Source organism: Calonectris borealis, chromosome 30, assembly GCF_964195595.1.
Source record: "Calonectris borealis chromosome 30, bCalBor7.hap1.2, whole genome shotgun sequence".
NCBI lineage: Eukaryota > Metazoa > Chordata > Aves > Procellariiformes > Procellariidae > Calonectris > Calonectris borealis.
The window spans coordinates 279,807-301,450 of record NC_134341.1 but is presented as its reverse complement, the minus strand read 5'-3'; the positions used below and the strand labels follow the sequence as shown (position 1 = coordinate 301,450).

Genomic DNA, 21,644 nt, shown 5'->3' with positions numbered 1-21,644 from the left:
TCACGGTACCGCCCGTGTGGGCGGCGCGCAGAAGCGGCGCGGCGCGGCGGAGCGAGCGCGCCCGGCCCGGCCGCGGGACCCCCGAGCCCCGGGACCCCCCGGACCGCCGCGGAGCGCCGTCCCCGGAGCCCCCGCCTCCCCCCCCCGGGGCGCACGGCGGCCGCGCACGGGGCGGGCGTAGCGGCCGGAGGCGGCTCCAGCCGGCGGTGAGCGACCGGGGGGGCGGCGGGAGGGGACGGGGGCACCGGGGGGACCACGGCGGGGCGGGGAGCTGGATGGGTCCGGGACACCGGGGGGCACCGAGCAGGGCAGGGGACCCGGGGGCGATGGCCCCGGCGGGACCGGGACACCGGCGCATCGCCGGCCCCGCACCGTCGGGGATGGGGAGGGCTGGGGCAGCGTGTCCGGCCCCACGCGGGGGCCCTGGGGGGCGGGGGGCTGCTAGCGGCGGGAGGAGGGGCTGCGGGGGGCTGGGCACGGCCCCGGGAGGGGACGAGGGGAGCGAGGGGGACCCCACTCGCGTCTGTGCTGTGTCTGTGGGAGCTGTGGCCATGGGGTCCCTCCCAGCCCGGGGAGCACGAGTGGGCCTGGGCACCCCGTGGGGTTCAGGGGCCCTGAAACATCCCATGTTGCCCCATCCCCCCCGGGCCAAAGGGTGGGGAGGGGGCTTCTCCTGCGTGTCCGTCCGTCCCCTGTCGTGACACCGTCCGTCCCACAGGCTCACCATGGCCCTGCCCCGCACGCTGGGGGAGCTGCAGCTGTACCGGGTGCTGCAGCGCGCCAACCTGCTGGGCTACTACGAGACCTTCATCCAGCAAGGGGGGGACGACGTGCAGCAGCTCTGCGAGGCAGGCGAGGAGGAATTCCTGGAGATCATGGCGCTGGTGGGCATGGCCACCAAGCCCCTGCACGTCCGCCGCCTCCAGAAGGCCCTGCGCGAGTGGGCCTCCAACCCGGGGCTCTTCAGCCAGCCCGTCTCAGCCGTGCCCGTCAGCAGCATCCCCCTCTTCAAGCTCTCCGAGGCCGGTGGGCGCAAGGCGCTCAGCAACGGGCACGCCAGCCCCAGCGAGGCTGCGGGCAAGGGAGGCAGCAGCGCCGGGACACCCCCGGCCCGCAGCCCCACAGAGCTGGGGGAGAAGTTGTCACCGTCGGCAGCCCCACTGTGGCCAGGGAGGAGCACCCCCGAGTCGGAGGGTGGCGGGGACGAGGAGCCGGGGGGTCCCCCCTTCTCCCCGGGTGGGAGCGGCGGCGAGCAGCCGGCGGGTGTGGAGGCGCTGGAGCCGGAGCTGGCGCGGACAGTGGCAGAGAGTGTGGAGCGGCTGCTGCAGAGCTGCCCCCGGGGCGGTGAGGCCGAGCTGCGGGCGCTGATGAAGCTCAACAAGAAGCTGGCCAAGGCGGTGGGGCACATCTTCCAGCTGGAGGATGGCGACCGGCACAAGGAGGAGGAGATCCGCCGGCACAGCGCGATCTACGGCCGCGGCGAGGCCCGGCGCCGCGAGGGCAAACAGCTCACCCTGCATGAGGTGGGCGGCGTGGCGGGGTCCGTGCTCGAAGGTCCCGGGGATGCGCTGGCTCAGGGCGGGGGCCGGGGTGGCTCTGGAGGTGGAGGGGGAGGACGGGCTCTGGCCTGGGGAGGAGGTTGGGGTGGGGGCTCCAGCACGGAGGGGGTGGGAGCCGGGGTCTGCTCCCACCTAGGCGGCATCTGCCTGCCTGGAGCAGACGCTGCTTTTGCTGTGGGGTCCCGTGGGCGCTGCCGTCCCCGTCCCTGCTCACTCATCATCTCTGCCCCCAGCTCATCATCAATGAGGCGGCCGCCCAGTTCTGCCTGCGGGACAACTCGCTGCTGCTGCGGCGCGTCGAGCTCTTCTCGCTTTCACGGCAGGTTGCACGGGAGAGCACCTACCTGTCCTCGCTCAAGGTCGCCAGGTGAGCCCGGACCTAGCAAACCCCCTCCTCACAGGCCGGAGGGGTCTGGCCGTCACCCCCTTGAGCCGCACCACCCAGCGCTTCTGGATGGGGATGGGACCCTGCGGCCCAAAGTTCCCGTTTCCCTCGCGTGGGCTGTTTTCTGCCTGACCTCGGAGGTGTGGGAGGTGGAGAGGATGGGGGGATGCCAGGCACTGGGGGGGGGTGCTGCAGGGGATGCCCCATCCCTTGCCTCCTTCCCCCAAAACCCCTGCCTGCCGGGTGCCACGGCTGGGCTGCCTTTTCCCTTCGCTCTCCAGCTGCTCCCCCCTTTTGCCACCCCCGGCTCCATCTGCACCAAAGCCCCAATCTGCACTGTCCCGCGGCACCGCCCTGCCTGGGCAGCCGCCCACGCCTGCCGCCACGGCTGGCGCTGCCCGCAGCGTGGCAGGAGGCCGGGCGGGCATGCCTGTCGCCGGGCCTCTGCGCGGCCGCCCCCGCACCTGACGCAGCCCCTTCTCCTCCCCCCGTGCAGGGCACATCCCGAGGAGAGCGGAGCCACCGCGGCCAAGCGGCTCAAGCAGGAGGTGGGTACGCACCCAGGGGTGTGGGGGGGCGCACACCCGCATGCACGGGGGTGCACGTGCGCGTGCAGGTGTGCACACCTGTGAGCGTGGGCAGGTGCTCGCCTACGCGCGGGCGGGACGGTGCAGCGTGCCCGGGGCTGCCCACGCTGGCTTGGACAGGCAGCGAGGGGCTCCGGGGCGGGGGCCGTGGGGCTGGCGCTGTGTGTGCAGCCGTGGGCATCCGGGGGCGGGCAGCGCGGAGCCCCCCGGCAGGACGGGACCCGTCCACAGGGCCCTGTGCTCACCCGCGCACTGCTGGCAGGCAGGAGAGCAGAGCCGCCCCGAGCTGCTGCCGCTGCCAGTGGGGCCGGAGCCCCCTGGGGCCGCATACCGAGCCAGCCTGGAGGAGGATGCAGCCAGCCTCTCCGGGGAGAGCCTCGACGGCCACTTGCAGGGTGAGTGGGGGCCCCTTCCCTTCCCGGGGAGCCTGTGGGCAGGGGGTGGCCAGCTGCCCCCAGCCCCTCGGCACTGACTCTCGCCCTTCTCTCCGCAGCAGCGGGGGCCTGTCCCCGGCTGACACCGCCACCCGGCCTGGCCCCCGATGTGCCCCTCGGCCTCCCGCCCCACGGGCTCTGGAGTCGCCACATCCTCCAGCAGACGCTGATGGACGAGGGGCTGCGCCTGGCCCGGCTGGTCTCGCACGAGCGCGTGGGGCGGCTCAGCCCCTGCCTGCCGGGGAAGCCCCCGGGACCAGGTGAGTCCCCACGGGGCCGGGGGGGGATTTGCCGTGGGCAGGGGGCGTCCAGATAGCACGGCTGCCTTCTCCCTATGGAAGCAGTGCCTTGACACTATCTCCCACCTCTCCCCACAGAGTTCGAGGACGGGCTGGCAGAACGGGGTCCTCCAGCCCCCCCCGAGCCTCCCCGCGGCACCATCAAGGTGGAGCAGGAGACCAGCCGGCAGTGAGGCCCCTGCAGCCCCCCACCACCATTAACGAAGCAATAACGTGCTGGGGGATGGGTGCTGGTGGCGCGGCGGCGGTGCTCCGGGTGCGGGGAGCTGGTGCGGGCTAGGCCACAGCCCCCCCAAGGCCCCGTCCCCTCCCGCACCGACGCGCTGGTTACCTCAGCCATGGCGGGATGCGCCTCCCCGCAGCAGCAATACCCTCGTCCCCGCCAGGCTCTGGGCACCCACCGCCCCCCCAGGGCTGGGAAGCCCTCGATGGACTCGAGCGCACTGTACAGACCTTCCTGCCCGCACCAGGCTGCCCCCCCGTCGGCTCACCCCTCGTGCTGACCGTCCCCCTCGGTTCACTTCGGGCAGGCGAGCTGCGTCCCCCGGCCCCGTCACCGTGCAGGGATAGGCGCTTCACCACCGGCACACGAGCCGCGTGCAGCACCACGTGCTCCCACGTCAGTGCTGCCACCCACGCCGGGCACACGGTGCTGGCGCGCACAGCCCCACGCAGACCCCCGCAGCGCCCACGCTCCAGCCGCCAGCCCCCCTCCCCGCAGCACGCACGTGCAAGCGCATCGTGCACACGCATTGCAACCCCCTCGCAGCACCACGCTGTCCACGTGCAGCATTTTGGCTGTAAATACCCCCTGCAGCAACCACAGCTCAGCGCCAGCGCGCCCCCCGCACGCACACCTGCAGCTCCACACAGGCCTGCAGCACCCCGCACCCCCCTGCCTGCACCTGCCCCCCAATTACCTGCGTGCACTGCCATGCATGGTCTCTGTGCCGTGGGGTGTCACACATGCCGTAGGCTGTCACACGTGTCCAGCAGACCCTCCCAGCGCGAAGCAGGCGGCATTTGACGGGCACTGGGGCAGTGCTGCCCCCATGGCCCCTCGGGGTCCCTCCTGCACCCCCCCCCTTTCCATGAGCCGTGCCCAGCCCCGGGGTCCCTCACCCCCTTAGGACTGTGTGGTGTCTTTTTAGAGCATTAGCGACTCCTCCTTTGTAACGTGTACAGTAGATTATTTATTTTGTTATTTTGGAATAAAACTTTATTTTATGGCTTATGTTCCTGCCCCCAGTCCCTCTCCCTGCTGTGGCCCTGCTCCAGGCTGGGGGGGCAGCTCACAAACCCCAAAGCAAGCGCCGACTGCAGGTGTGCGCAGGGTCCGTCCCCCCTGGACCAGTGCAGGGGGTCCCAGCATCCCCCAGCTCTGGCGGGCGGGAGGCCCCGTCGCGCACCAGGCTGGCACGTCTGCCCCAGCGTGTTTCCCGCTGCCGCCTCCCACCCCCGCAGCTGACTCATCCCGGCCCCCGCGGGGCTGAGCCCAGCAGCGTGGGCTGGGGGCACTGCGCTCGGCTGCGGGCACCCCCCACGCAGGTCGGGGCCCCTGCGCCTGCACCCCTCACCCGCTGCCTCCCGGGACTGCGGACCTCAGCAGCGGCGTGGGCAGGCAGCGGCTCTGTACTCCGAAGTGCAGCATATACACAAGGGGGGGCAGGGTGTTACCCAAAGTGCTACCCCCGCCCGAAAATCCCCCCTCCCCTGCCAGAGCTTCCACCCCAGCACAAGTCATATCAAGTCCAGGAACCCAGACAAGGCTGTGGGGGGGTCACAGTCTGACGTACCCCCCCAGCAGCCCCACAGCCTCCTCACGTGTGCCCTGGCCGGACGCTGTCATCCCACCGAGACTCCCCCAGCCCCCAGCAAGAGGCATTGGGGCTGGGGAACCCGCTGCGCTGCAGGGGGGGCGTGAAGGGGGGGCACAGCGCGGAGCCCTCCAGGGACATCTCCTGCAGGAACCGGTCGAAGTCTGCGCCAGACGGCAGGTCCACACTGGGTGGCATCCTGGGGAGAGAGGTGGCAGGGTGACCCGGGGCAGCCCTCCCCGGCCCCCCTGCTGACCCCCCAACGCTTACCACCTTGGGGAGCTCTGCAGCGGCGGGTCCACCATCGTCGTGAACGGGGCCAGTTCGGGCATCTCCTCGTCCTGTGGCTCTGGCGAGGGGCCCCCAGACAGCAGCTGCGAGGCCTCCCCCGTCATGTACTGGTTGGGCATGAAGGGCCTGGGGGGCAAAGAACGGGGGGCTGACGTAGGCCATGGTGCTTGCTAACCCCAAGGCATGGGGGGGGAAGAGCTTGGTTTGGGGGGGCTGGGGTGGGTCTCCTTGCAGGGAGCACCAGTAGTGCAGAGCGCTGGGAGCACTGGTCAGCTGGGGAAGGTCCCTCCAGGTCTGCTTGCCCCAGGGCCGTGGGGCAGCTGGGAGAAGGGGGGCAGGGCAGGGTGCCCCTCTCCGGCCGCGTGCCAGGTCTTACAAGGGGTTCCTGAAGGCAAGGTCTTGGCAGCGGGGCAGCGCGGGGTCCATGACCAGGGACGGCGAGAGCATCGGTGACGTGCTGCAGGGAGGAGGAGCAGGAGCACTTAGAGGTGGGGGAAACACCACCTGGCCGTGCCTGGGGGCAGTGGGGGGCCCACCCTGCCCCCTGCCCTGAACCAGCACCGCTCCTACCTGGGGAAGGAGGACCCGAGGTTGTCAGAGATCATCATGTTGATGTTGCTCTCACCTGCAGGGTAGCCCGTGGGGACGGGCTGGGGGCAGAAGGGAGCAGGGGGGCTGCAAGCACAGACACGGAGGGGTTAGCATCCGAGGGTGTGCTCCACCACAGCCCCCTCCCGCACGAGCACATGCCCGGCAGAGCAGGTCTGCCTCTGCCCAGGGCACGGCTGGGCACTCACCAGATAGGGCTGAGCACCGACTGCAGGCTCTCCGGGTGCAGCTCGGGCTGCAGCATGGGCAGGCTGAACATCTGAGCCTGGGGGGCCTCAGGGGGGCCCCCCGCAGCGCTCTGGGGCTGCTGGTCCCTGCAAAAGTGCATCAACCCCATCAGCACAGGCAGGACTTGCGCACTGTGAGGTCCAGCCTCCAAAGAGGCGCACGTGCAAGTCAGTGCTTGCTCACGGAGAGGGCGGTGCGCTCGCAGACATGCTCCACTGCAGCTCGGGATACCCACAGGGGATTTCTCGCTTGCAAGCACATCCCCATTTTGCCCAGTCAGAAATCCCCCCGCCCAGCAGCGGCGCAGGCTGGCCCAGTGAGGTCTGTGCAAGCCCTGGCCCAGTGCAGCTCAGCCCCGCAGAGGGCAGCGCCTGCGCACACACCTCCGGCACGGCCACGGCCTCGCACGCACACCCACCTTTCGCTTTCCACTGTCATCTTGATGGCAGTGGAGACGTAGCCCCGGCCGTCCTTGCCCGTCTGCTCTTCTACTCGGAGAAGAGAAGCATCCATGAACCACCACAGGGCCCTGCCGTGCCAACCCTCTTTGCCAGCACTGGCCGCCCCTGCAAGCTCTGGGGCCAGCAGGACCTGGGTGGGACCCAAACCCCTCTTCTCTCCAAACCACCCCCCGCAGCATTGCTGGAGAGGCAGCTGTGAAGCCCAGGGCCCATCTCCGCTCCCACCCACTCACTGTTGTAGTGACTCCCGAACGCCTGGTCCTTGGGGGTGTTGGGGTAGAGGTTGCGGAGCTGCCCCAGGTCGCGGATGCGGTCGCCGAGGGACCGGATGGACAGGTCCTTGGCAGAGAAGGGCTGGATGTTCTCCACCTGGCTGGACCCTGCAGGGAGACGCAGCATGGGGCTCCGTCGCCTGGTCCCCATAACGCCCAACATCCTCAGGCCACGATGACACCTCCCCTTCGCAGCACTGAGAGCAGCCGCTGTCCCCCCATCTCACCGTCCTTGTTCCGGATGACGTGAGCGATAGTGACACCCCCGATCTCGGAGTCACTGAAGCGGAGCAGGAAGGTCCCGTCAGGCTCCGTGCTCAGGAGTTTGCAGACGTACTGCTTGCTTATGAAGCCAATGATGAGCCTAGAGGGACGGACGGACGGAGAGTGGGCCAGCGCCCGGGCAGAGGGGTAGGGCCAGGACTCCCCAGGTCTGGCCCCAGAGCAGCCGTGAAAACCCACTTGGCCCCTGGGCACCCACCTATCTGACCAGTAACTTTTGAGGCATCTCTTGGTGAGGTCGAGGACCCCATCAAACCACTGCCAGAAGGTGAATCCCCGACCAGGCAGGATCTCCTGGGGCAGAAAGAGAGGGTGTGAGGCTCCCCAGAGTCACACAGGCCGCTGCCCACCCTGGCCAGCCCTCCCAGTAACCTTGTTGAACTGGGCCCAGGAGACACTGCGGCTCTGGAAGTCCTCGAGGCTGGCGCTGTGGTCATTAAAGATCTTCTGGGCCAGGAAGAAGTAGTGCTCCTTGAGAAGCCCCTTGGTGGTCTGCACCTCCGCCATGAACTTCAGGTTCAGCGTATCGCACATCTTCTCCCAGGGCACCCGCTCGGCCACCACGAAAGGCACTCGGTCCTGCGGCAGAGCCGGGCGGTATCAGGACAGCGGCTCACCCGCTGCCCCGTCCCAGCCCGCCGCATCCTGCCCGCGTGCTGGGGTCCTGCTCCAGCTTGATGGCCATTCCCGTCCCAGAGCCAGACCCAACCCTGGTGTCCCAGCAGCTCCTTTCCTCGCCCTGTGGCCCTTCCTTCTGGCTTATGGCACTCACAATCTCGGAGAAGGCATTATCCCACAGCACGGTTGCTTTGGCGTTATTGTCCTGGTTCCCGTGGACGATCACGACGATGGGCAGAGACAGGACCTGGGGGCAGAGAGCAGCCCCCCCTCAGTCCCGAGGCCACCCCGAGTGAAGCGGGGCTGGCAGCCCTGGGACCATCTCAGGGGCTCTGCACCACACTGTCCGGGCCCGGGCGTCCCGCGGGGGAAGGCTCAGCGCCGCCCAGCCCTGTCCCGTGGGAGAGGGGCTGGTACCTGGAGGTGGACGGAGAGGTTGCTGGGGGTCAGGGCCACGGTGGTGCTGAACAGGACGGCACACTTCTCCTCAGTCACTGACTCGGACCCTTTCCGCTCGCAGCGCTTGATCTTCTTCAGCAGCTAGGGAGGGGAGAGCTAAGCGTCACCCCTGGGCAAGCACTGGCCTTGGGGCCCCCAGCCCACCCCCCAGACAGCCCTTCGCTGGGGCCTCCCAGCACCCCAGCGGAGCCCCCAACCCATCCCATGGCCCTCGTATGGCCCCTCGCTGGTGGCACTCACCACATTCTTGAAGTTGGCACAGCAGGTCCCACTGGTGGGGTTGGTCTCCAGGGCCACCACATTATGCATGATCTCCCCTGTGCTCTCGCTGGGCAGAGGAGGAGGTCGGGGGGGCGCGGTGGCATGGCAGCCCCCTCGCCCCCGCACTGGCCGGCCGGCCGCTCACCTGAGGGTGTTGCTGTAGGCGCTGAGCGCCAGCTCCCGCGCCTGTTTCTCCGTCACCATGTCGGCCCGCACCATGTAGGGCTTGGCTGATGCCTTCAGCAGCTGGGGGCCCAGCAGGAACCGGACGCTCGCCTGGAACTTGGTCTGGGTCTTCAGCACCTGCGGGGGCTGCTTCTCCACCAGGAAGGAGCTGGGGGACAAGGGGAGACAATGGTGCCCGGCACATCACTCCCGCCAGCTCTGCCACCAACCTCTGCAGACCCACCTCGCCCCTCTGCCACCATGGCCTCCCGCCCGTTACCTCTTGACCAGGCTGGATAACACCTCGTTGAACCGCTCCTGGAGCCGGGGCAGCAGCTCAGCCCCCAGCTCCGCACTTGCTGCCATCACCTGCTGGTGCAGCTGGAAGTAAACCTCGACCAGGCTCTCACACCTGCCAAGGGAACCATGGGGAAAGGGGCACCCTCAGCCAAAGCAGACTGGACCACCACTCTCCCAGAGCCCCGCAAGCGGGCTCTCTGCTCCCAGAGGAGCAGAGGGGGCAGGAAGGTTGCTCTGGGTCCCCCATCTCTGCCCCGTGCCGCCTCACCTCTTCTGCAGCGGAGCTAGGTTCTCCTCGAAGAGTGCCCCGTTCCCCGCCAGCTGCTGCTGCCTCTTCCAGATTTGGATCCTCTTCAGTACCTGCTGCTTGGCCGCCTCCAGCTCTTTCACAGCCTCCAGGATCAGGGTGGGCAGCTCCTGGGGGGTAGCACTGGCCATGGGGCTCTGCATTGCACTGTCCCCCCAGCAGAGACCTGCAGCCCTACACCGTCCCCCCCCAGGGCACCGAGACCCCCAGCCCTGCGCTGCCTCGCCACCCCAGAGCTGGTTTGCACCTTCCCTGGCAGGCAGGGCTGCCAGCTTTCCTCTTGGTGCCCCAGACCCCCACTCACGCTCTCCGGGGGTTTCGCTTCTGTCTTCAGCTGCGGGTCTCGCATGCTCAGCTGCGGAGAGGCTGTGGAGGAAGGACGGGGGTGACCCCACTAGCGCAGGGAGCCGGTGTCTGCACTGCACTGCCCAGCACCCCGAGGGGGCACGCCACCTTCGCTGCGCCCCAGCCAGACCCACACTGAGCAGGGACCCGTCCTGCCCCGGCCCCTCACCTGCGGGGCCATCGCGCAGCGCCTGGATTTCACGGACGCGGTGCTGCAGCCGCTGCAGCCCCAGGCTGAACTTCAGCTCCTCCTGCCGCCGGTGGAAGCTGAGGGGCAGGTGGCGGTCCTGGGGCAGAGCAGAGCGGGGTGAGCAGGGCCCAGAGCCCACCCCACACCTCAGGGCGCCCCGGGAGGGGGGCAGGGACCACGCACCCTCTTGAGCACGGCCGCCTTCTCACCCTCCAGGATCGCTTTCAGGACGGCCACCAGCCGCAGCGGGTCCCGCCGGTAGGCGTTCTGTGGGGAGCCAAGCCCAGGGCGTTAGGGGGCAGGACACACGCACCCCAGCCTCGGCCCCCTCCCACCCCGTTCATGCATCTCGGGCCCCCTTCCCACAATGAACAATGCTAAGTCAAACTGTGGGGTTTCATGACCGGGACCAGACCACAACTCGCCGCTGTTCTGACAGAGCTAATTTCCAGTTTTAAAACCACTTTAAACTGTGCATAAAAAAAAAAAATCAACTTCAAATTAAAACAAAATCAAAACAAAGCAAATTCTCTATTTTTGCAAGCGTCTCCTTGAGACCTGCCAGCCTGACACGTGGTGAAGATTCTCCCTGCTGCCCCGGCCCGGGTGGATCAACGCTTTCCACCAAAAACAGGGAAAGGAATTTCCCTGCTGGCTCCAGCTCCCTGTGCCCCGTGCCAGCTCCTCCGGCCTTCATGCATTTCCCAAATTAGCTACTTCCCAAAACAGCAGCAGAGCGCAACGGCGAACCGCCGCATGGCATGCTTGGCAGCTTCCCGTGCTGGCCGGGAAGACCCCCCGACCCCCCGCATCTGCCCCGCGTCCTGACTTAGCACTGGCAGCCCAGGCCGGCCCCCGGGCTCTGCCGGGGCAAACCCTGCCAGCCCCGGGGTTCAGGGGACAAAAGGCCCAGGTTTGGTCTCCCACCAGCCAGTTTCCCATCCCACTCCCCCCAGCTGCTTCCCCGGCCCCGCGTTTACTCATCTCATGGGAGAGCACCCAGTTCCCACCGCCCGCGCGGCAGCACCAACAGCCAGCGCTTCCACTGCCCTCCATGGAGAGCAGCCCCTGCCTCCCGGCCGGGCTCAGAAGTGGCAGGGAACTTGGAGAAATGAAGGTTGGCTGTTATGGGATGAGGAACAGCGGGAGGAAGGAACATGGGAGGGTGGCTCTTTTTGAGCATTTTAAATAAAAAAAACCTAAGCTGAAACATCTGCCCATTTTCCTACAACAATTTCAAAAAGCAAGCAAGAGTCTGGTTTTGGAAAGTTACCCTGTTCCCCAGAAGTTATGACTAAAGCTGACCCCTTCCCAAATGTTGTATATTAAAAATGTCTGTTACCAAAAAAGCAGGGCTTTCAACCAGAACAGGGCTCTGGGAGTGAGCACCACTCAGCCCTTACGCTAAGAGCTTCGCTGGCAGGAGAGAGTACAGGGGTTAAATCTGCAATCACAGGGGGTGGAAGAGAGACAGAGATTCAAACAGACCTTGATAAAGAGAAACAGCCCAGAAAAAGAAACCCAGCATGCACATGTGGCGGGAGGAAACGCAGCACAACACACAGCACGGAGGAAGGAGAAATCAAACGCTCAAGCAGAAAATGGGGAACATCTGGCGAGGCGGCCGCCCGAGTGCTGGCAGCCAGGGGTGAGCGGAGCCGTGGGCCATGGGGGGCCAACGCACTCGGGGGGCTCCCCATGCAGCCAGGGTCTGGCACGGGGCCTGGGAGGACATGGCCTCGGGGGGCAGCTCCCTGGGGGCCGCTGGGCACCGAAGGGCTTGCAGAACCGCGGCAGTGAGGGGAAGCTGGAAGGCCCAGCAGGCAGGGTGGGGCGGGGAGCTGAGGGGAACCGCGATCACAGCCATGACAGCCTGAGTGCTGCGGCGAGCTGGGGGTCAGCCCTGGGATGCAAACAAACCCCCTCCGTCTCCCTGAAAACCGCAGTCGCTGAGTCTGCCCAGGGTCATTGCTCACGGACAGTGCTGGCCTTGAAATGGATGTCAAGGGGGAACTGGCTCATAGCATTGGCCCCTTCGAGCGGTGCTTGAACCAGTGAATCCGAAGCATAAAATAATCAAAACTTCCTTGGCAGCCAGCTGTGATCCCAGCACAACATGGCCCGAGGGTCCCCAGGCCCGGCCCCCACACACCTCGATGCCGCTGACTTGCTGGAGGATCTGGCACTGCTGCCCGTCGCTGCCGGCAGCGCTGCGGAGCTTCTCCAGCATGGCCGAGAGCATCCCACTAGCCACACTGGTACAGAAGGCATCCGAGCCATTGATGAACTCCCTGGAGAGGGGAAAGGGTTGGGTGGACGGGCACGAATCCTCCACCCTCCGCTGTGCAACCCTGAACCCCATGCTAGCCCCAAGGAAGGGGACACCTGCCTTCCTGCCGTTCTGGCGGGTTACCCAGCGCTGGCTGGATTTCTGGGGGAAGTTTACTGCGTGAACAAGGGCGAACCATGCTCTGAGCAGGATGAGGCAGTTCCCTGGAGAGGACGTGACCTCCCGAAACCTCTCCCACGTGTACACCCAGCTGCTGCACGCCCGCCCGCCTCCACCATGCCTCACCCCTGCAGCGTGACCCCCACCACTGCGCCTCGGCCCGAGCCGTGTGCTGTGGGTCCTGGAGGCACGTATCAGGGACCAGCCCCCCTTGCCCACCACTGCAACGTGGCCTTGTGCACTGCTCCTCTGACACGCAGCACGGCCGCAGCCCCGCGAGGCAGGAAGACATGCCAGGGGGGCTTTCCGGCCCGCCTGAGTCCTGGTTGTTGCACCACGCAAAGGAGAAGCTCCTTGGAAAGCCTGGGTGAGCCCGTAACGGGGGTAATCAATCATTGCTGTTACTATTTCCTAGGCACAAAAAGGAGACACTGGCCAGGCTGCGCCCACGGTTGCTGCCACTGCAAACACAGAGTTGCAGCAGTCCAAACCCCGCAGGCACTAACAGACCCTGACCAGCCTTACCCAGATGGCGGCACAACCCTCTGTCCACGGGTCCAGGAGCTCCATTCGTGTCCGGTTTGGGGCCCTGAGGCCTTTCTTAGGCTATGCTGCAAGCATGCCTGCCCCTGGCCCTGCCTGCAGCCCTATCTCCTGGATGGGCCCCTCGGACCAACGCTGTGGTCCTGCCTCCGGCCCTGTCTCCTTTTGCTCCTGACTGGACGCCCCGTGCAGACTCTGGCCTCCTCACCCACCTCGTCTGGGGCCGTGGACGGGACCCGTCACCAGCACCTGCCTCTGCCCACGCGTTCAGACCTGACGGTCAGGTGCTGCCCGGGCTGGGCCCCCCTGGCTCGGCTCAGCCTCCCAGGGCAGCCGGCCCTGGACGCTGCCCAGGCTGATCACGGATGCGTGGGGAGCTGTGCTGGGACGGGGCAGAGCCTACAAGCACCAGGGGACTCACCAGGGCTGGTTCTCCAGCCAGTCAGCCAGGAGACAGCGCAGGCTGCGGGGAAACTCTGAGAAGAGGCCGCTGAACTCCTCTGGCGGCATGTGGGAGATGATGCTCCAGAGGGACATCTTGGGAACAGTCACCTGCGGAGAAACAGGAGAGGGGACGTGAGCGGGAGCAGGGCAGCCTGGGCACTGTGGGCAGCTGCAATGCCCAGCGCTGTGGCCCAGGTGCCCCAGAGCCCCCAGCACTCTGCTCGGCTCTGCCGGCGGCGAGCACCAACGGCTCCTCCGGGAGGGCAGGCGAGAGCTGCTGTCCGTCCCTCCGCCGTCTGAACCTGCTGCTTGGTGGGGCCGGGATTGTGGGGAGGAGGAGGACAAGCAGGAAGCCGGATCCAGGATCAGCCTCTTGGGCAACCCTGGGCAGGCAGGCAGCCCACTCGTGCCTCAGTTTCCCGCATCTCTGGGGAATCCCTGCGCCTCCTGCCGTGGGCGATATACAAGGACACGCAGAGGGACAGGCAAGCACTGCTGATCTTGGCGCAGGAGAGATGGGAGAGCTGCCGGGAGCGGGAAGAGTGTGAAACCCCAGAGCTTGGCGAGACTGCTCTGCTGGGGTGGTCTCAGTGAGGCGGCCTGGTTGCTCCCCAAAAGCTCCCCAGCCGCCCCCCGAGGAAGGCACCTTCCCAGGCATGCCCCAGCCACCCCCAGCCCACCGAAATGGTGGGCTCCAGAGCTCACGGAAAGCAAGAGGAGGACTGGAATGAGGTGCTAGATGGGAAACTCCACAGGGAAGGCCTGGGCTGGGGGGTCATGGCCCAGCCCGGCCCGCGGGTTCCCCGCCACCCCCCCGAGCCGGGCACTGTAACCCCGACAGTCCCTTCCCCTGCCCAGCCCCGCCCTCCAGCAGTGCCTGCAGCCTGCCTGCCCCGTCCTGCCCACGCCGTGCCTCTTCCCGACAGCTCGTTCCCTCCCTCCCTGCTGCCCACCACGCTCACGCCCTCCAGCCCCCGCCGGCAGCCTGCTCCCCTCCGGGCGGCCCTCGGGGCCCAGCAGGCGAGGGGGGTCACTGCGCTGCCTGGCCCAGACGCACCTCACTGCCAGTTCCCCCGGACCTGGCGGGGACAGAGGCCGGATCCTGCGGCGGGGCGCGAAGCACCAGCAGCTCACCACCCAGACGTGGGGCCAGGGCGCCTCTGGGACCCCGGCCAGCCCGTCCGCCCAGGGCTGGCTTCCCGTCCCCGAAAGCAAACAGCCGAGCAGGGAGTCACATCACGTGTCCTCGCAGGCAGCGCGTTCCCCGCGGGTCTTGGCTGCGCTGCAAGAGCCAAGGCGCAGGGCGGAGGTGGAGCTGCCGGAGACTTTGAGAAACCATGCGAGGGGAAGGAAGCCAGCGTCACTAGGGCAACATCGCAGAGAGCGCAAAACAACCGCGGCGTGGCCTGTGCCCGGCCGGCCACCAGCACAGCTCCGGCCGCCCCCCGTGCCGACCTGTCGGGAGGAGAGGGCACACCCACGGCTGGCAGCAGCGGCACGGTCCTTGGGGTGCTTCGCTTCCCAGCCGGGCGACGCAGCAGGACCAGCCCTCCCAGGCAGCGCCAGCAGAGCCACATGTGCTGCCCCAGGGAGGAACCGCAGCAGATGGAGGCCCGACCCCAGGGCATGCCAAGCCTGGCGCTTCCAGGAACGCATTTGCTTTCGACGCTGCTCGGCTGGCCAGAGCAAACAGATCCCGATGATTTACTGCAGCGCAAAGACTGAGGGCTGAGTTTACTTTGGAGGGGTGAATGCATGGTGGGAAATGCATCCAGCGAGAGCCAGGAGCGCTGCCCTGCTCTCCCCACAGCCCCAGCGAGATTGTAGCTGCTGGCATGCAGGGAATCAAGACAGGAGAGGAAAACAGCCTCTCATTTTGTGATCCTCAAGATGTAATCCCCATTCTCCTCCCCCCCATTAAAACCTGTATTTCTGCTTAGCCCTGGGAGGCAGCTGCTGGCTGGTAAGTGGTAACTTGGAATGTAAGCTGGGCATGCCTGAATTTGCTAAGAGTCTGCAGGAGATGCTGCGCTCCTCCTCCTCGTCCTCGGCTCCCAGCTCCCTGCCAGCCCAGGGGACAACAGCTCGGAGAAGCTCAGAGCGGGGGACAGGCCCGTCCCCTCCTGGCATCAGTCACAGCAGCTCCTTCAGCCCAACCATGTCATGCTTCCTTCCCATCCTAACTAATTTCCATGTTTTCCTCCTCTGCTCCTTCTGCAGAACAGCCTTTCCCTGCCAAGACCCAGCTCCCGTAACAATCCCCTGGCTGGGGCTGTGCAGCACGGAGGTTTCCTTGAGAGAAGCCTGTGTGCCTGGCCCCAGCTTCCTGCACCCTCGCAGGATCAGGCCACACGGGGGTTGCTTTGTCAGCACCCTCACAGCACTAGGGAGAAGGAAGCTGGGCAGCAGGCGGGGACAGAGACCCAGGCCGGGCGACGGAGCTGCCCCTCCTGCGGGGACCCTCGCCCCTGGGGGCACCTGGCAAAAGCAGCCCCCGTGGCAGCTTCCAGCCCCGCAGCTCAGCGGTGCTGGGGGAGGCGCAGCTCCCGGCTCCGCACCGTCCAGCGCAATGCACCTATGCCCACCACGGACACATCCACTGCAGATGCACCCCAAGTCTCCCGCTAGCCCAGCCGACTCAGGGCTTGTACACCCAAAGAGGCACCCCAGGGTGGAGGCTCCCATGGCAGCAAGCGCTGCGCTCCCCCCACTGAGCAAAGGGCCAGGCCTGCCCGGCGCAGGGAACGGCAGCAGGGAGGTGAGACCCGGCCGGGGAAGCCGGGGTTGAAACCCTGAGCAGCGGCAGGGCCCCTGCGGGGCAGGGCTGCCTCACGCTTGGGCCGGGAGCTGCCACCTGGGGAAACCCCGTGGCTGCGAGGCCTCTGGCTCGATAGCGAGGCAGAATATGGCACCCGTGGAGGGCGAGCAGCCGCCCGGGGTGTACCCTGCACCCCCCCGCCCGTTCCCCCCTTCCCAAGCCCCCTCGACGCAGCCACTTTCACTTCCTCCTCCATCCGAGCAGCCGCTTCACTTCCTCAGTGGGGCCGGGGGTCCCCCAGGCTGGGAGGTCAGGCAGGAGGAGCCCGGGCACAGGAGGGGCTCAGTGACCCCCACGCTCCCAGCACGGGCTTTCTGCTTACTCATCAGGCAATGGGAAACCAAGTCCACATCCCAGAAGCGAGAGCTGCCGAACATCTCACAGCTGTTACTCATTAACCACCAGCACTTCCTGGCAGCAGACCACAGCTCCCCACCCTCCGGGCCACCTCTCCCCTGTGCCCAGGGGACTGGGACCACAAGGGACCCCACTCCTGGCCGGCTCCCCTCTGCCCTTGGCAATTCCCCGGCCCAGTGCCAGAGGCTGGTGGGGGAAGAAGCTGGGGCTGGCAGCTCGTGGGCATGCACATCCCTCTGCCCTCCGCACCCGCCTCGTCCTCCTGGGCGCTGAGCAGAGATCTCCCTGGGGTTTTCTCAGGGACAGATGCTCAGAGGCTTTCCACTGCTTGACACTCAGGACACCTGGGCTCTGCTCTAGCTTTGCCCCTGCGGGGATGCAGCCCAAGAGACCTCGCTGCCTCTCGACACGCCTCGGTTTCCCCGGGATGCTGGGGAGGCCACCACTGCTGGTGCTCTCCGGCCGAGGCCAACGCAAGGGCACGGGACCACCGTCCCAGCCGGTGGGACACTGGTGACCGCACCGCAGGGAGGACACCGTGGAGCCCACATGGTGGCAGGGACTGGCCACAGCCAGCCGCTCTCCGGCAGTGAAAGCTCTTCTGATTCTGAGGAAGAGGAGCAGGGCCTTCCTGAGCTGACCCAGCCCCAGCGTGACTCATGGGCACAGGGAGCGCAGGCTGGACCCAGCCCCCAGCTCTCACCCCCGGAGCTCGCTGCCGCGGGGTCCCATCTGCAGGCACCGGGGCTCTTGCGCTCTCCACGCGCCCTTCACCCCAAGACAGCGGGGTGCCAGCAGCTGCACCCACTTAGCAGCCCCGGCCGCAGCAGCGCCCGCCTGGGCCTGCCCCGCTGTCATCGCGGTCCCCCCGGCCCGGTCCTCGGGGACCGGGCCCTCGGCGCCGGCCCGTGAGGGGCACCAGGCCCCCTCCCCGCGGGCGGGCAGCGGCGAGGCCGTGGAGGCCAGGGAAGCCGTGAGCCCGCCCCCGGGGGCTGCCGCGGCCGGGTCCCCGCGGACCCCCGCGCCAGCGGCCGCGCCGCTCCCCCGGGCCCGGCCGCCGTCCTCCGGAGAGGGGCCCCGGCCCCGCTCGGCTATCCCGGCCGCGGGGCCCAGCCCGGCGCCCCTGCCCGAGTCCCGGGCCGGGGTGGGAAGTGCCGGCCGGCGGAAGAGGCCCCGGCCCCGGCCCCATCCCCGGCGCCCGCCCCCGGTGCCGGCCCCGCGCCCCCGCCCCGCCCGCGGCGCCGTTACCTGGCGGGAGCCGCCGCTCGCGAGGGGCGGCCGGGCCGGGCCGCGCGGCCCCTCACTCCATGGCGGGCGCGGCCGGGCCGGCTCCCGCGGCTGCCCCGCTCCGGCGGAAAGCGGAGAGCGCCAGGAAGGGGGAGGAGACGCGCGGGCGGCGGGTGCGCGCGGAGGGGGCGCCGGCACCGGACCGGCCTCGGCGGCTCCCCGGGACCTGGCCGCTGCCCCGCGGCCTCACAGCGCCCCAGCCCGCCCCACCAGCGGGCTGTGGCACCCACGGGCCTCCCCAGCCTCACATCCGATACCCACGCCACCCCGTATCGTGCCTGCCCCATACCACCCTTTCCCCACCTCACATCAGCCCTCAGTCACTCACCCACTTACTGCCCCACACCTGCCCCATATCAGCACCCACTCACTGCCCCACACCTGCCCCATATCTGACACCCACCCTCGGCCCTGCTCCTGTCCTATATCAGACCCCCCCACCCCACAGCTGGGTGCCACTGCCTTGCAGCTCTTCCAAGCCCACTGCTCGCCCTCAAGGACAGCTGTAGGATGCTCCTGGGCCAGGGCAGCCCCAGCCCCGTGTCCGTGTCGTGGCCCTTTGCTGAGGAGCACGGGCCAGGCACCCCCAGTCCCGCGGAGCCGGGCCTGCACCCGTACCCCGCGGTTTGAGCCCATGTCCCCACCCTGGGGTCTGAGCCCGCAGCCGGTGCCGGGCTGTGCCCCCTCCCGCCTGCGCTCGCCGGTGCCGGCCCGAGGACAGGAGGACACGAGCGGGGTCCCGGGCGGGGGGGGCACACCGCGCTGGGGGGGGCATGCTGCGTGGGGACGGCTGCTCCCGGTGTGAGGGGTGCATCACATTTCACGGGGGGGCTCGCTGCACGGGGGGTACCCACGCGGGGGCCGGACGGGCCCGTTGCCCGCCGCGGGGGGCTCCTGAGGCCGCTCCGACACCCCGCGCTGGAGCGGGGGGGCCCGCACCGGGCAGGGCCACCCCGGAGCCGCCAGGGGGCGCTGCCGCACCGCCGGTGGCACCGGGGCGGGGCGGGGGATGCGCGGGCCGGGGCTGCCGGTCCCGGGGCGGCGGGGCCGGTCCAGGGGCAGGGCCGCCGCCGGAGCCCCGGGGTGCGCAGCTCCGCGGTCGGGTCCCCGCGTTCCCTCACCGCCCCTCACGCCGCGGCGCCTGTGAACCCTCCGTGCTCGTTACGAGCATCAGACGCGTCCGGCGCCGCGGGCCTCCCCCCGTGAGCGCGGCCCCCGCGGCCAGGGCGTCTCCCCCCCCTCGCTTGCGCCTGGCCCCGTATCCGCTGGCCCCCTTCGCACCCGGGTCCCCCGCGAGGCCGGACCCCCACCGTGGCGTGGGTCAGGTCCAGCTCCAGGCAGGCCTCTCATGCCCTGGCACGGGGCGCAGTTCGGGGCAGCATCCCCAGCAGAGCACGGCCCCCTGGGCCTGGGGGCTGGGAAGGGGCTTCCTGGCCCTGCTCAGCTCCCCCAGGTCCCGGTTCAGGGCAGCATCCGGGTGATCCCGTCACAGGCATTCCTCCATCCGTTGCTCCGGCTGCGGGGGCTCAGGTCTGCAGTGGGACGAGGTCCGGCAGCGTGTTTGCTCAGGAGGGGCTTTGCAGCGGGACCCTCAATGATTGACTGGGGCCAGGGAGGGGTGGCCTCGGCGCACCTGGTGTTGGCATCTCCCTCCCCAGCTCTGGGGGTGCAAGAGGCAGCAATGGCCTTCGTCCCACCAGTTTTGGGGGGGCCATGGGGTCCACTGCCCTGGAAGGCAGCAGAGCCGGGCAGCACCCGCAGGGCAGGGGGTGCGTGGGGAGGGGGCTGCACATGGTGAGGGGGCTGCACAGAGCCACCCGGGCAGGCGCTGGCCAGGGGCCACACGTGGGAGGAATCCTGGCGAGCATGCGGCCACAGCCATCCCGGTCATCTCCACTCTGCAGGGCTTGCGCAACCTCCGGGGCCTCTGGCGCAGTGGTGCAGGGCACGGAGCCGCCCTTCGGACCCGCCAGGGCATCCCCTGCCTGTGCCCCCGCCAGCCCTTCTGCAGGGGTAGCTTCCCAGGAACATCTGGACCTTCCTCCTAAACATCTGGCACAGCAGCAGCCCCAACCAGCTCCCCCCTCCCTGGGCCGGCTGCCTCTGGGCTGCTTCCCCCCCCACCCCGCCTCTGCCAGCACTGCCTCACCGGGGTGGAGTGGGGGCAGGCGTGTGACATCATTGTTTTAACAGGTGACATCGCTCGGGGGGGTTGCAGGCAGCTTCCTGATGACGGATGCGTGCACCGCTCCCCATCTCCCCCCCTCGGCACCCAGCCTCAGCCCCTTGCAGGCAGCGGCATGCCAGGGTACTGTGGCAGATGAATGATGTCACAGCTCTGGCTCTGATGTCAGGGCTCTGGCTCTGAGATCATAGGCACAGCTGTGGTGACAGGGGAGTGACAAGGGGCTCTCCTGGGGTGGCGGAAGGGAGCCGGCTCCATGGGGACCTGCAGCCAGGGAAGGGACAGGGTGGTCAGGGGCAGGCTGGCAGTCAGCTCGGCCCTTTTGGTCGCGTCTGGGGCCCCGGAGCCAGCTGGATCCTGGGGCCTTTTAAAATGTTGCAATTATTGGCAGTGTGGCCTCAGCCCCGACCAGCCAAAAACGCAGATTACAGTGACAGAGACTCATTACCAAACATCCGAGGCAGGATGAGACGCTCCCTGCAGAGAAAAGGATGTTTTGGTGAGACGAGAGAACTGAGGTTGTTTTTTGGGGATGGAGCTGCTGGCCCTGGCACTCGGCTCTGCCGAAACCTCCTGGTGGCTCGTGGGGCAGAGCCGGGTGCCTCCGGCCCATCGCCGGGCACCGGTGGTGAGTGTGGGCACCCAGCTCTGCCTTGCTCGAGGGCTGAGGCTGGGCAAGCGGCACCCAGCCCCGTGGCTGAGCCCTGCGCCCGGCAACGGAACCCCGCTGACAGGGGGTCTGCGGGGGTCTGCTCCCCGTGCCCCAGTCCTAAGCTCTGCTCCCCCCTGCAGGGACGTCCGGGGGATGACGAAGGTCCCGCTGCTCTGGGACCCTGGTGGGCCCCTTGCTCTGCAGAAGGACCCCTGGGTGCTGCCCAGGTGTTCACCCCGGGGTCGGTCCTGCTCCCCACGGGGTTCCTGGGAACTGCCGGGTGCAGGCGGAACGGGACTGCTGGCTCGGCCCCGGCCCCGCCGCCCTTGAGTCCCGGCTGTTGCCCGGCTGCCCCGTCCCGGGAGCCGTCTATTCTCCGTCCCGCGTTTGATCCCCGCGGAGTCCCCACGCCGGCAGAAGGTCGCAGGGCTGCCCGCCCGCCCGGCACGGCCGCCCCCGGCAGCCCCGAGCTCGGGGGGCGTCGCCGGCGGGGTCGGGCACCGCCGGGCCCGGGCGCCCGCGGTGCCGCAGGCTACGCCCCCGGGACCACGCGTGGGCGCGGGACCCGCACGGCCGCAGGCAGACCTGCCACGGTCCCCCCGGGGGGCGCAGCCACGCACGCGCATGCGCGCCGCGCGGCCGCGGCGCAGGACCCCCCCCTTCGCGCGGGCGCCCCCCGCCCGCGCGCGGCGGCGGCTCGAGCCCGGTGACGTCAGGCGGGCGGCGGCGCGCGCTCCATCCATCCCTCCGCGGCGGCGGCGGCGCGCGCAGCCCCCCGCCCCCGCCCCGCCGCCCCCGGCGCCGCCGCCGCCGCCCAGCCCGGAGGGTCCGCCCGCCCCGCCCGCCCCGTCCCTCCCCCGCCCGCCCCCGCCCGCGCCCCCTCCCTCCGCGGATGTCGGTGCGCGGGCCCGGGACGCGCCGCCCCGCGGGCAGCACGGCGTGAGGAGCCGCCGCCGAGCCGCCGGCATGGGGCCGCTGCTGCCCCTCGCTGGGTGCCTGCTGGCCCTCCTGGCCGCGCCCGCCGCCCGCGCCCTCGAAGG

The 21,644-nt window shown here is 68.8% G+C and overlaps 3 protein-coding genes across 6 annotated transcripts in view; 2 read left to right on the top strand and 1 right to left on the bottom strand.

Moving 5' to 3' along the window:
* The first annotated feature begins 650 nt into the window (after window positions 1-650).
* NAB2 (NGFI-A binding protein 2) lies at window positions 651-4,498 on the top strand. Of its 2 annotated transcripts, none has more exons than XM_075134004.1 (6): window positions 651-1,523; window positions 1,793-1,926; window positions 2,441-2,492; window positions 2,794-2,926; window positions 3,028-3,225; window positions 3,343-4,498. In XM_075134004.1, the coding sequence occupies exons 1-6, from the start codon at window positions 726-728 to the stop codon at window positions 3,435-3,437; spliced, it is 1,410 nt and encodes a 469-aa protein (XP_074990105.1). In that variant the 5' UTR covers window positions 651-725; the 3' UTR covers window positions 3,438-4,498. The 2 variants fall into 2 exon arrangements, with proteins under 2 accessions (XP_074990105.1, XP_074990104.1); XM_075134003.1 differs by having other exon boundaries at window positions 3,025-3,225; window positions 3,343-3,541.
* On the bottom strand, window positions 4,437-17,841 carry STAT6 (signal transducer and activator of transcription 6). Of its 3 annotated transcripts, none has more exons than XM_075134001.1 (22): window positions 17,729-17,841; window positions 13,283-13,413; window positions 12,022-12,160; window positions 10,053-10,136; window positions 9,849-9,966; window positions 9,639-9,700; window positions 9,296-9,444; window positions 9,008-9,139; window positions 8,708-8,896; window positions 8,542-8,629; window positions 8,260-8,382; window positions 7,997-8,089; window positions 7,597-7,803; window positions 7,424-7,518; window positions 7,170-7,306; window positions 6,904-7,050; window positions 6,628-6,697; window positions 6,170-6,295; window positions 5,943-6,047; window positions 5,749-5,829; window positions 5,352-5,498; window positions 4,437-5,280 (listed from the first exon to the last, which is right to left on the bottom strand). In XM_075134001.1, the coding sequence occupies exons 2-22, from the start codon at window positions 13,396-13,398 to the stop codon at window positions 5,085-5,087; spliced, it is 2,604 nt and encodes an 867-aa protein (XP_074990102.1). In that variant the 5' UTR covers window positions 13,399-13,413; window positions 17,729-17,841; the 3' UTR covers window positions 4,437-5,084. The 3 variants fall into 3 exon arrangements, with proteins under 3 accessions (XP_074990102.1, XP_074990103.1, XP_074990101.1); XM_075134002.1 differs by having other exon boundaries at window positions 4,439-5,280; window positions 9,582-9,700; window positions 17,729-17,838; XM_075134000.1 differs by lacking the exon at window positions 17,729-17,841 and adding an exon at window positions 14,363-14,435 and having other exon boundaries at window positions 4,439-5,280; window positions 9,582-9,700.
* Window positions 17,842-21,530: 3,689 nt separating this feature from the next.
* Window positions 21,531-21,644, top strand: part of LRP1 (LDL receptor related protein 1) — a 93,342-nt gene continuing 93,228 nt past the window's right edge. The window contains exon 1 of the mRNA XM_075133929.1: window positions 21,531-21,643. Within this exon, the coding sequence (XP_074990030.1) occupies window positions 21,571-21,643 (73 nt within the window). The 5' untranslated portion in view covers window positions 21,531-21,570. The remainder of the gene's footprint in view (window position 21,644) is intronic.

Coding starts and splice junctions, on each gene's coding strand:
- NAB2 (XM_075134003.1), top strand. CDS start 726: ATGGCCCTGCCCCGCACGCTGGGGGAGCTGCAGCTGTACCGGGTGCTG. Junction 1,927..2,440: donor TCCTCGCTCAAGGTCGCCAG/GTGAGCCCGGAC, acceptor CCCCCCGTGCAG/GGCACATCCCGAGGAGAGCG. Junction 2,493..2,793: donor CCAAGCGGCTCAAGCAGGAG/GTGGGTACGCAC, acceptor CACTGCTGGCAG/GCAGGAGAGCAGAGCCGCCC.
- STAT6 (XM_075134002.1), bottom strand. CDS start 13,398: ATGTCCCTCTGGAGCATCATCTCCCACATGCCGCCAGAGGAGTTCAGC. Junction 9,445..9,581: donor AGCCCTGCCTGCCAGGGAAG/GTGCAAACCAGC, acceptor GCTACCCCCCAG/GAGCTGCCCACCCTGATCCT. Junction 8,897..9,007: donor TTATCCAGCCTGGTCAAGAG/GTAACGGGCGGG, acceptor CTTGTCCCCCAG/CTCCTTCCTGGTGGAGAAGC.